The sequence below is a fragment of the Eutrigla gurnardus genome (assembly GCF_963514095.1).
Source record: "Eutrigla gurnardus genome assembly, chromosome: 8".
Lineage (NCBI taxonomy): Eukaryota > Metazoa > Chordata > Actinopteri > Perciformes > Triglidae > Eutrigla > Eutrigla gurnardus.
Window position 1 is genome coordinate 18,488,295 of NC_139922.1, and position 12,916 is coordinate 18,501,210.

General features: G+C 44.6%; 1 protein-coding gene across 3 annotated transcripts in view; it reads left to right on the top strand.

Moving 5' to 3' along the window:
* mtcl2 (microtubule crosslinking factor 2) overlaps nucleotides 1-12,916 on the top strand; it is a 75,428-nt gene that overhangs the window by 51,793 nt on the left and 10,719 nt on the right. For 2 of the 3 annotated variants that reach the window (XM_084014586.1, XM_084014584.1), the window contains exons 6-15: nucleotides 1,276-1,443; nucleotides 1,996-2,149; nucleotides 2,452-3,004; nucleotides 3,100-3,394; nucleotides 3,650-3,868; nucleotides 5,935-6,072; nucleotides 8,198-8,311; nucleotides 8,475-8,705; nucleotides 8,924-9,040; nucleotides 9,123-9,290. In XM_084014586.1, coding sequence (XP_083870712.1) covers nucleotides 1,276-1,443; nucleotides 1,996-2,149; nucleotides 2,452-3,004; nucleotides 3,100-3,394; nucleotides 3,650-3,868; nucleotides 5,935-6,072; nucleotides 8,198-8,311; nucleotides 8,475-8,705; nucleotides 8,924-9,040; nucleotides 9,123-9,290 — 2,157 coding nt within the window. The remainder of the gene's footprint in view (nucleotides 1-1,275; nucleotides 1,444-1,995; nucleotides 2,150-2,451; nucleotides 3,005-3,099; nucleotides 3,395-3,649; nucleotides 3,869-5,934; nucleotides 6,073-8,197; nucleotides 8,312-8,474; nucleotides 8,706-8,923; nucleotides 9,041-9,122; nucleotides 9,291-12,916) is intronic. The other variant, XM_084014585.1, reaches the window with a different exon arrangement.

Genomic DNA, 12,916 nt, shown 5'->3' on the forward strand with positions numbered 1-12,916 from the left:
CTCTGTGCATACAGCAGTGTCGCCGGAGTTTTATTCCTCAATCATTTTGCGAGCTTCTGTTAGTCTAACAGCTCTGTCTTCTGTATCCCACAGTTAGTAAACAGTCAGTTCATATGCTGCATGACGTACTCTGAGGCAAACCGCTAATGAGTGTTTTCTGGACTTTCTCTGTTTCCTTTGTGTTTTTTTGTTTTTTTTTCTCATAGAAGTCTCCCGAGGAACAAACACGGCATGACTCTGACCTCACCATTTGTTGGCTGAAAGCCACAAGCGAGTCAAATGGCTCTTTATTATTACTTTTCAAGCTCAAGGCGATTTTTAAATAGAATGAATCAAAACAATTCATTTGGTCGAGTTGCAGGGCGTGTGTGTGTGTGTGTGTGTGTGTGTGTGTGTGTGTGCAGTACTTTCTGTGTGTGTTTCCATCATCCCAGTCATATAATAACCATTCTCCCTGGGGAGACTGATTGAAGTGCGCTGCTTCCTTCCCTGTGTGTCTTGTCTTGTCTTTTTTTTAAATTAGACACAGCTGAATGGATTTATCTGATCTATAAATTACTGGTTGCAAATGTACGTGATTGCAGTTGTGGCATCATATCTTCTTACCCTCTCTCTGAAACGCTCTGTTTGACCTACTGGCCCGCCCTTCCAGCTGACCAATCTTCTCTCTGATTGGTCAGCTGGCCCGCTCTTGTGATTGGTCAACCTCTTAGTGTGTTTGTCAGAAATGTCATGCCCCATACTCTATATATATATATATATATATAATACTACTCCTGAGGAAAAGTGATCAAACTGAATTTTAGCCACTTGTCCTCCAACTCCTCTTCCTTTGGAAGTCCTTAAAAGGACATTTTCCCGTCTGCACAGCAGAAAACAGCGTCTTCTCAACATGGCGACTCCATGCTCAGCTCTTACTGGCCTTGTTTGAGGGCGTGCCAAAAATCTAGATAACACATTAAAGGAAAGAGAAAGGCATAAAAGGGCCTCTTTAACTGAAGTTCGGGCTAAGGCAGCACTAATGTCTGCTGTCATTATTGGTAAATCTATTGATTTCTTCCCCATTCATTAGTTAACTGTCCTTCACTCACATCGTCTGACCCAAAGTTCAAAAACCGAAGAAGATTCATTACAGAAGTAATGCAACTGTGAGAAGCTGGACCCTACAAACGTTTGAAATAATTGAGAACTGAGTCCCTATTTACATGGCACGAGACCAGATGTGCAGCAGCTTTTTGTATCAATGTCACTTCTCTCTCCGTCCCGTCACTGCAGGAGGACAGTTCAGACCTGAAGTGTCAGCTCCACTTTGCCAAAGAGGAATCCGCCCTGATGTGCAAGAAGCTGACTAAGCTGGTGAAGGACAGCGACGCCATGAAGGAGGAGCTGGCCAAGTTCAGGTCGCTGTACGGAGACGTGAACGCCTCGCTCACCGTGGAGGAGGTGAGGGAGGGAAAGCCATTGATGAGGAAATGAGTGCAGGCAAAGGAGTGGTTCGTGAATAAGGCCATGAAGTCACTGTGTAGAGAATAATCTCAACATTTCACTTTGTATCTGTTCGTGTTCAATGTTGCCACTCAGCTTTTATGGGTTTAACAAAGTATCCCCACCCTTTCCATATAAACCCAAAATGTCTGGGAAACGTCTACAGAGGTGCGTTTGTATATTTATAGAAACAGCTAAAACTCTCCGCAAAGCTCATTAAATCTAACTCAGCTTTTCAGTGACTAATGCTGACGAGAACAAAGAGATGTTCCCACAGTTTTACCAACTGTAACAAGATGGACTGTGTTAATGATGAGGATTATGAATGCTGAAATAAATGTTATTACCATTGATAATGTCATGTAGTAAGTCATTGCTTTCCAGCCACTGTGAAAAGAAACACTCCAATAATTCACTACAACAGTCTTAAAGGTCAACCGTTGATAAAAAGCAGGTGGGAGAAAGTGTTTTTTCTCTCTTAACGTCTTTTCCTATTTGACTCCCCCTCAGGTCGCTGACTCCCCCCACACCCGCGAGGCCGAGATCAGAGTCCACCTGAAGCTGGTGGAGGAGGAGGCCAACCTGCTGAGTCGACGCATCGTGGAGCTGGAGGTGGAGAACAGGGGGCTCCGAGCTGAGATGGATGACATGAAGGGACCACAAGGTAGCGCTCGCTTATACATTTCTATCATCTATTTTTATGTCTGTGTATTCACTCCTTTTATCCGAAATGCATCAATATCCAGGAAGTAACTGGAAAACCACAGCATGTATTTTTTACACAGGCTTTTGTGTGGATTAAACAGTCGAGATCTAACATGATAATTAGTGAGCTTTGGAGGTGCTGGAAGGCAGATTTTGTGTTCCCCGTTTCCTGTCTTTGTTCTTTTTTGGATAATATTTGCATTTTTTATTTTCATGAAATTAGTATTTCATACACTTACATCTCTCCTCTGTTTCATCTAGACGGTTCACAGGAGCTAACTGCTGTTGGTGGTGGTCTGGGGGTGACTCTTGGCCTCGGGGGAGCCTTGGTGCTCGGGGGAGGGGCCTCGTCGGAAAACGTCATGGAGCTCCAGAGACACCTCCAGTTCGTGGAGGAGGAGGCGGAGCTACTGAGGAGGTCTCTCATCGAGATGGAGGAACAGAACAAACTCCTGATGAATGAGATCAACCGCTATAAGTCAGATCTCCCGCCGCCGACGTCCAACTCGCTGGCGTCGTTGGCGGACGGGCTGCTCAACGACAGCCCGGTGCACTCCATACAGGAAGGGGCGGTGCTTATCAGCACCGACGCCCCGGCCCAGGAGGAGGAGATCAGACTGGCGAGGCTTCAGATCGGAGAACTCAGCGGGAAGGTGAAGAAGCTGCAGTACGAGAACCGAGTGCTTCTGTCCAACCTGCAGCGCTGCGATCTGGCCTCCTACCACGCTCCTTCCTCCTCCTCCTCGTCCTCCTCGCTACGACTGGCTCTGGAGACCGACGCAGAGGCTGGAGACTCAGCCGAGTGCCTCCCAAGGTAGTCTAAGCTCAATGAATACACATCAACTTGGCCCCACTGATCCCAACTTTTATGTGAAGTCCTAAACGTGCCCTCTTTGTTTTATCCATCAGCCCGCCACACCGCAAAGAGCCAGTAGGGGGCGAGACCGACGCCCTGGAGATCCGGGAACGGAAAAAGAAGATCGAGGACAACGCTGACACAACATCCTGCCTCCCAGGTTACCTGGGGCAGAACGACCATGATGCCTTGCTGGCCATGAGGGACCAGGCTCGCTTGGTTTCTACGGCGATACAGCTCCTGACCTCCCCCGAGTCGAACTGCCTCTCCCCATCCATCTATCACAAGGTCTGCAGCAACGAGGCAGCAGAGCCATGTGACCTGGAGAAACCGCAGCCTCACAGCCAGGTAGGTGACCTCTGGTGGGCGTCCTGTTGTTCACGTGAAACCGTCCGCTTTGCAAGAAGTTCAGGAAACCCTATATTTCACCGTGTGGCCATTTTAATCCTTCTTATATGAAATCTGCTTGAACCCGAAAGATGTTTGTATGTTCTATTAAATACAACGATGTATACATGAAATATGGTTGTAGAAATATAAAGTATAGTATAGTTTGAGCCCCATGGAGGCCGTAATGACCGTGATTATTTCTTCCTTCCCCAGATTTCAGAGCTGTCTGACCTGGCGGACCGGCCCCTGGTTGGCGCTCTGACCAGCAGGCTCCAGGCCTTACACACCAAGTTACAGGCCTTTGTGGAGCGGGTAGACGGTCTGGGTAAACCCCCAGCAGGGGGGAGAGACCCTCAGGTGGAGGGAGCATCTCCTCTGGCCTCACCCTGCTCTGGAGACAAGCAGGATGGACCGAACCCAGCTGTGAAGAAGGTAAACGACCAGAACCACACTCCTCCTTCACTCCTTGTCACTCTCGTCATTTATCTCTCTTTTACTTTTGTTGAGTTTGTATTTTCTTTTTTCACTAGTTTGTTTGTTTGCTACTCTTCAGTTTTGTGTTTAGTCCAATGCCTAATCATTATTTTGGCTGAACAACGCTCCCAATCCCATCCAAACATGCTGCTTTAGTTTCTCCTCACAGTGGAGAACGGATTTACACAGCACGCTCAAATCTGACGGACCAGCTTTGTCTGTCTTATTCTAAATGAACAGAATGTGTTTCCAACACACTTGTGAATGAACAAATAGCCCAAAAACATAAATTAGACAAAATCAGATTTGAGCTGCCAGTGTAAACCTCCCCTCACGATGCCACCCATGTCCTCTGCATGCTGTTGAATTGCTTCCTAACCTGGAATTTAGATGCTGTTTTAGGCCTCAGATGGAGCCTGTTTGCATGCATGGACGAAGTAGGGTTATCAAGAGCACATGAAGCACCATTTATTTATCATCGGCATATCATGAAAACTATTCAACGGGGGTTTAAATCTAGTGTGGTGGAACAATATGGCTCATACCTGTTTTCATTTAAAGCTCTATTTATATCCATAGAGTTACTCACATTTATGGTGGGACTAAATGTGGCATCATAATTGAGGCCAGCAGGACAATTTTACAGTTTTGCCCTCTGTTGTTATTTATGGTTGACGAGCAAATAAACTATAAAAATAGTCTAAAAGCATTATTTGACGCCGTTTTTGGTTTAAACATTCTTGGTTTACAGTTAATTGTTAGTGATTTATGGTTTAGCCTGTGCATCTGTTTTAATTGTGTTACAGTGCAACTTCAATAGAAGATCCAGAGCTATAAAAACACATTGTGTTTCCTTCGCTTTTGTCTGTTAGGAACATGTTTTTTTTAATAAACTCAGTTCAGATGAGAATCCTTCTTTTTTTATTATTATTCAATGATTTTGTCACCACACTGGAAATTTTGTAAAAAAAACAAACAAGACTTTTAAGACTCAATAGTAGGCTAAATTAACATAATATAGCTATTTCTACTTTGGTGTACTGCCTGTTATTCTCAAGTCTGTGTTTTTAATCTAATCGGGTTTGCCTGTCTGGAGGAGGCTGTGATGAAATAAAACAACGTTTTAAGAGAAGACATTATGATGACTCCATTCGAGGCCAATTCTGAGTCCCAACACCCCTCCGATCTCTCCTCCCTGTTCCTGTCTACTTCCCCCCTTCCCTCTTTCTCTCTGCACGGGCACCATAATCGCCGGTTTCTGCTCTCCCACCTCTTTCACACCTCCTTCCTCACACTCCTCACGCCTATTCCTCCCCGTCATCTCTTTAACTGCCTCACTTCTTTGCTCTGACTCCTTGTTCATCTCACACCCGTTTCCTTCCCTTATTCCCACTCCTTCTTCTTCGTCTCCTTTGCTTTGCTTGCCCATGTGCATCCGTCCCTCCCTCTCCTCCTCCACCTTGTTGCTCCGTTGCCCCTTCGCTCGGACTTTTCATCCTAACTGCATTACTCCTTCTCGACTTGTTTCTCGACTTGTTTCTCCACTCTTCCCCTCTCCCTCTCCCATCCCTGTTTCCTCCCTGTCTCTCCTTTCTTCCCTCCCTTCTTTGTCCTCTTGCATTTCCCTTTTTCTCCCTCTTCTCCCCCCTCAGCCGTTCATTCTGCCCTCCATCCTCCTGTTCTTTCTTTTCTCCACTCTCTCCTTCTCGTCTCTTACCAAGCTCTTTTTCCTCTACATCCTATTCTTCGTCTTGTGAGATCCATACTCAACTGTTTGCGTTTTTTTTTTTTCTTCATTGTTCATTTTTCTCAATGTCACATGACTGGACGCCATCTTGGTTGAATTGTTTTTTATTCTTATTGTTGCTTGTCTTGTTATTTCTTTCATTTCCATCCTTTTTGTTTTTGGTCCACAACGTGTCCTCCTCCCCCGTCCCACCCTCTCTTCTCTATGATTTTTGTTTTTGTTTTCGTTTGTTTTGTTTTTGTTTGTTATTCATTAACCTGCCCATGCATGCATGCAGCAGCCTGATTATAGGGACCCGTCAGAGCCGGAGGTGAAAGGTCAAACTCCGGGGAACAGCCAATCAGACGGCGATGAGACGCAACAGTGGGAAGACAGCCAGCTGGAACAGGGAGAGAAGGAGACAGATGATGCACTGGTGAGTCGCTCAACATCACAACCAATCACATGACAGACACTGATATACACACTTCAAGAGCCTCAAGCTCAGATTTCTCACTCCGTCGTGTTCACACGGGCAGACAAACACAAAGTCTTTTGGCTGGTCTAAAGTCTAAAAATGCCTTCAGGGCAACAATGAAAGCTCCGGTCTGCTCCTTTAACAGCCTGTCCAAGAGGATAAAGTAAGTAAGGAAGCTGGCAGTGAATGCTGTTTTCAATTAATTATGGATTAATGTCTACTTCTGTGTCAGGGATCACTCATGGTGATGACAGACAATTATCACCCTTTGGGTCGCAGCAGGCTGCTGCTGTATCCATACAAATATTGAAAACCTATTGAACTGCACTTGACCGCTGGCCTGTTGGTTACAGTAGTTAGTAGAGCAATAACATAGATGGAGATGTGGGTTTCTGTTTAAACAGGAAACCTTTTATATATATATATTTCAAAAAGTTTATGGTGGTGGTCCACTTTATTCTCCTCCTGATCTGAGTAGCTGGAGGCCAACAGGTGCTACAGCTCAGTATGTCACACATGGATTTGGATCCACAAAGCTACTCTCACTTTTGAGTGATCCAGCCTCGCTCACATATTGTGTTTCACTTGATGAACACGTCACGCCACAGAATCTAAAGAGACTGCAACTGCCATTTCAGTGCTGCTTGTTTCCACTGTGGTGGGTTTAATACAGGAAACGATTGCTCCAATAATATCCCATAATATTCTCTGAATAATCATCCACACAGTTAGTGAGAAAGCCCCGTGGAGCTTTTTTCCCTATCAATAGCGTGGTCTTTCAATTTGGGGGCATAATTGATTTCACAGTCAGATGTTGGATAGCTTTCCCCTCAAAACCTTGTCTTCACGCTCAAATAGCTCCTGCTTCAGCTCAAACGATGTAATATATTGTTGCTCAGATATGTTGTCAATATTTTAACAGTCAGAATTCACCAATCAATAACAAGCTCACTCTGCTGAGAAAGATCTGAGATGTGGGAAAAGCTTAGTGGACTCAAACTCCTGTTTGTTGAACATTTGCCCTCCACAAACAACATTTCATATTTACTATTAATATTTGGGTTACAAACCCTCTTCATGCTCCTGAAAATGAGCCTCCCATGGTGTGCTGGTGTATACTCCCATCACTTTTTCCTGAGCAAACACAAAATAACAGGCAAAACGGGAATTAAAGGCTCTTTTTAATGCAGACACCCACATGCTGTAGCTTGAACCGACTGATGTGGGAAACGCTGGCTAGCAACACAGTGTTGTAAGCAAACATAAACAGTGACTTCACCGTCAGCTGTGGGATTGACGAGAAAGAAAAGTCCTTTGTTTGGGTGACCTTTCGCTGACGTGTCTCCATGGTAACAAGGGATGTGTGTGTGTGTCTTTATTCCAGCCTGAGAGAGGGAATAGGAGAGACGGACTAAAATAGAATGAAAGAGAACTCCAGACTAGCGGTTGTGTTTGTAGCAGTGCTGAACAGTGACACGGCAGCAAATACATCCACATACATACACTCATCTCTGCAGTATTCAGTGGGGGAGTTTGTTTCCGCCTGCCTCCAGCCTTTGTGCAAGGCTAGCCTATAGTGTTGGTAAAATGGTGTTATTAGTGCATTTAAAAGACGTTTCTATTCTTTACACTTTTTATGCTGTGCATACTAATTGTATAGGTTTAAAAAAAACATCTTAAGAAACAATTGTTAAACCAATAAAAAAAGATTTTCCCCAGAATAGCTCTTCTGTCTGACAGTGGAGGCTGAGAGCGGCCGGGTGGCGTTCTGGGTGGAGGGTAGATGGTGATGGAGGGCAGAGGCTGAGCCCAGTGGAGGGTGAAAGAGGACATTAATGGTACAGTGGTGGGTCGATGGATCGCACTCACTCAGCAGCCAAATGAGGCATGGGAGAGCGCATGAGATGAGGTGTGTGTGGACGTACAGCTGAGATGTGTTTTTAAAGGGTGTTCGAGCACAAAACTGCCATGTTACGTGCTTTTCACACTCAGCTGTTTGGCCCCTTTTTCATTTCCTTCTTTCTTCCTCTCATTCAATCCTCCCCACTCATCCATTCCTCATCTCCCTCTTCGTTTCTTCCAGTCCGTTGACCTCCACACCCTGCTAACCGAAGCAGAGGAATCGGCTCTAGGAACTCAGGAGGAGCTGGAGAAGGAGAGGCAAGCTCAGAGAGAAACCGCTCTGAAACTCACACAGGTCAGTTTGCAGCACAATGCAGCCAAGGAACAGCAAAACATCCTTCAACCTCACACAGAAACGCTGAGACATCACTTAACAGAAGAACTCATTCAATCTAAAATGACCTGATGTTCTTAAGTCTTGAAAAGCACCGATTAACGTAACAAACCTTCCCTCTCAGCTCCAGGAGGAGCACCAGAAGGCTCTGCTCCGTCAGGACTTCCAGCTGCAGAGTTTGGGCCTCCAGGTTCGGCTTCAGCAGAAGTCCTGGAGCCAGGAGAGGACTCTGCTGGTCCAGGAGTCTCAGCACCTCAAACAGGCCCTGTTACTGCTCAGCCTCAAGTTACGCTGCTTCCTCAAACAGTGGAGGCTGGGCTGCAGGAAGGACACAGAGTGGAAGGACATCTTGGAGGTATGGGAAGATGAATAATAGTTGACTGTCCACGCTGTTGACTCTTTGTCCTTATTTTGACCAATATATTAATTTGTTTATTTGCAGCTAGGGTGTGTTTCCCTCAGAGGATATCTCTGTTTGTTCTCAAATATGTTGCAACAGTTTCATATCACGTTTAAAGGCGAGATAAATGATTGACAGGCGATCCTGCTCTGTGATTGTATTTGTTTTTGTAGATGAACAGTCTGAAGGACCTCTACCTGCTGTTGGAGGAGGAGAACCTGACAAGCCCCGCCCACCAGGCTGACAAGAGGGCTGCTGCAGACGAACAACCACTCAGCCCGACTATCAAGGTTAGCAGAGTGAAACACACACACACACACACACACAAGTACGCCCACACACACACTCTTACATGCGGGTCTTTTCCTATAGTCTAGCGCCGTGAGCAGCACCTTGGCAGACCTGAAGGTGGCGCTGCAGGATCTGAGCGGAGAGTTGCGTCAGGAAAGACAAGGCTCCCACGAACTCACCCAGACGTTCGCAAAGGCCAAGGCATCATGGGAGGTGGAGAGGACCGAACTAAACAGCCTCGTCACGCAGGTGAGATGTCTTTCTGTAAATTCACCAGGAAGACGGGAAAAATGTAAAAAAAAAGAAGTAAAAAAATACATTTTCTGCCAGTTTTGGAAAAGTTAAGCTGTTTTTTTTGCCTATCTCATTGGTTTGAAGTGGGCAGGAATCTGAAATAAAGATGATGTCACATGTGTCTGCACCAATCAGGATGTTAGGATTCACGATTGCCAGGCAGCTGTCAATCAACTCTGATCAAACTCCACCCACATGAAGCAGCTTAGTTTATCTAATGAGTCTTAAACTCTTGCATTTATCCCTAGACTTTGATTGTTGCTCATTAAGCTTTGAATAATTCATGTTGTAGAGAAACGTACTATTTGAAACAGAACTTTAATATGTAGTCGTGATACATACTTTTTATGTTACTCAAACAACAAAACGTAGCCCAAATCCAAAAGTAACAAACTCTAATCAGAATAACGAGATGGAGGCCTGATGGAACTTGCAGTGAACCAAATGCATCGTACTTGATTTGATGTTCCAACCACCGCGTCGTCAGTCGAGGGAAAAAGATGATCTAGTTTCTTTTGTATGTTCTGCAGTTTGAAGTCTAAGGAAGCAGCTGTTGACATTTAAAAGCCAACTCAGAAACGCGGATGCTGGGAACGCCGAGCAGAAAAATCAATGCGGTGGGAAGAGTGGGCAAAGCGCTGTCCTCAATAAGTCAGCGCACGCAAGAGCGCATCGTCCATCGACTGCAGAGAAGTTTACTCACGTAACTCCCACAAAATAAACTAAGTCATCCGAGAATCCAGGTGACTTTTGCTTGCCAGCCTGTGCTCGCATGTGACTGGACACTTATAGTCGACCTGGTGGGCAACAGAGAGGAAAAGAGAACGCGTGGCGTTTTTGTTCTGAAGTGGCAATATTCACAAGCGGCTCTTGAAATTAAAATAGCTGCCGGATATCTCCTTTCAAACCGCCGAGTGGCTTCGTTGTTTGTCCATCCGAGGCTTTCATCGGCTCCCCGTCTGTCCAACTTGTCTACAGGCTTTGAGTAATGGTTTTAATGTTTTATCTTCCTTTCCCTCCCTCATTGTCTCTGCGTCGGTCTCACAACAGCAGCGGAGTCGTAACGGTGTGAGTGTTAATTAACGGCTTGCGAGATGGAACACAGCATGCGTGTTACCGCGCAGTCATCGAGACCGAGAGATAAAAGAAGGAGAGGAAACAGAGCAGCCTCTTAAAATTTGGCAATTAAAAAAAAAAAAATCCTTTTCATGTTCTTATCTGTGTTCCCTAAGTGTGTATTATACTACCAGCTATCGTTGTAGGCCATCTGTCAAAGATGTGAACACGGTGTATAGGTTTTGGGGCATTCCTGCGGGTCTAACCTTCACTGTAAACACGAAGCAGAATCTAACCTGATCACTAATCCTAATCTGAAATCCCAGTTCTAAAACTGAAATCCCCCCTTTGTGAAGTCAGGAATGCCCTCTATGAAGGATGTGTTTTGGTTCCTCTGCGACCAATAGGAGAGCTGCGTTACAACGCGATATGACAAGCTGCAGGCTATTTATGAGATGACATTTAAGGACAACCCTTATTCTTAATTAAGGAATCGAATCACAGATGCCAACCCTGCGACTTGGATGTCAAAAATGAGTTGCAGCAGCTCCTCCAGCTGTTGCTTTGGCGAACAAGTCAAGTCAATTTCAAACACTGTCCCACCTGTCAAACGGCCTGCCAGCAAATTATCTCCGCCTGATGAACAAACACTGTCAGTGAAGTCGAAACGATATCCAGAGACCTGGAAGCGTGCAGAGCAGAACTGCCTCCTTTTCTCTTGTTTGAAATCAGTAGTCCATTATGGCCGTCGGACATGTTACCAACAACCTGTCGTGAGCAGCTGGAAGCTCTGATCTCTGGCTCTTCACATGGGTTTAATCCGCTTTTCAGTCAACAGAGACATCAATGTGCAACATTCAATGAGCCCTCATATGTTATTTTATACATGGTGTCAAAATAATCATTTGAACGTGCAGCTGTAGGAAAACATTTCTTAACGGCCACTGGCAGACAGTCGCAGTCAGCTCTGCTATATTTAACATCTGCATGTATTATATAATATCTAGGCTATTTCTTTTATTTATAAACCTGGCACACATTTTGTCTCCCAGGATTGTTGCGGTTGCTGTTTGCCCCAGATTGATCAGCTGATGGTTGTTATGGAGTATAACCTTAACAGATAACATTGTTTTTATTATTATCTTCAGCTGAAGGCAGATGATATGCTGCTTTAAAATAGCCCATAATGCCCTGTGGGGTCTGTGTTACAGTACAGTTAATGTTTGCAGAACCAATCGCTGTTTGTTTCATCGTTTGCCACAACAGTATACAGCATGGTACCTAAAGATGTTTTTATTTTTTGTCTTTTTTTTTTTAGCTATTAACCAAAAAATATTTAATGTGGATGTTATATATATGATCTATATGAGAAAGAGATTTGCCTCTTATTAGCTCTCAACTTAAATTCTCTGCTCAGGTAGACATTACTTCACTATATCGTTAAAATGCAAATAGTCTAAAAATAGCTCCGAATCCTATTTTTATTGCACCTACTAAAAAGTGGATTTTAAAGGCACTGTATGTATTACTATGAATTATAGTTTCTGTATTTAACATGATCCTCCTATTACACAACAACAACCTGTATCTGATTTCATAAACAGCAAATCAGACTTCAGTCAGAATTGCTAATTTGGTATTGAATATAAATGATTCTACTCTCTCTAGGGAGATCTCAGTGACTAAAAACATGTAGCCGGATTATTATTGTTCATACATTCTCTAATGGGTATAATAATAACAGTGGATGTAATGATGGTAAAATTAAATCATTCCTCTTGGTCTCCCACTCGACACTTAAAGCCCCCGGTGGGTTTAATTGGTGTTTGTTGCCACAGCAATGTTAGTAGCTCTCGGCTCTGTGTTTCTCCACAAATACTTTCTATGTCTCTTTCTGTGTCTATGAGGAAATGCTTCTTTGTAGATTCTTGAGGGAAACCCACATGATGAACGTGACAAATGTGAAGGCAAACATTTAATAACGCCTGACTTTCAGTGTTGTTGTTTTTATACTAAATCAGATTTTTCACTCACCAAGCCAAAAGGTCCCCCTTGGGATTGTTCTGGTGGCACTTAATGAATAAATCTACGCTTTGATATTCATGGTTTTAGTTGAATAAATGGATGAAATTCAACTTGATAAATTATGAGTTGCAAGTCCACCGATAAATGCCAGCCATCAGGTAAAAATGCCTCCCGCTTTACACCTCAGCAGTAAACCTCATTAAGACGTGGGGCTCGTTAGGCCTCTTTCATCACTAATGAGCGACGCCCTGTTGCCATAGGAGACGGGAGTATGGATAAGTGTGCGTGTGGTGCGCTGTGATTGGCTGCCAGACGGTTCCAGTAGCCCCATATACGGACGGCAGCGCCAAAGAGCCAGACTGAGGGAGGATTGATGGGTGTGAGTGTGTGTGTGTGTGTGTGTGTGTGTGTGTGTGTGTGTGTGTGTGTGTGTGTGTGTGTGTGTGTGTGTGTGTGTGTGCGTGTGCGTGTGCGTGCCTTTCTGTCTGTCTGTTAAATTG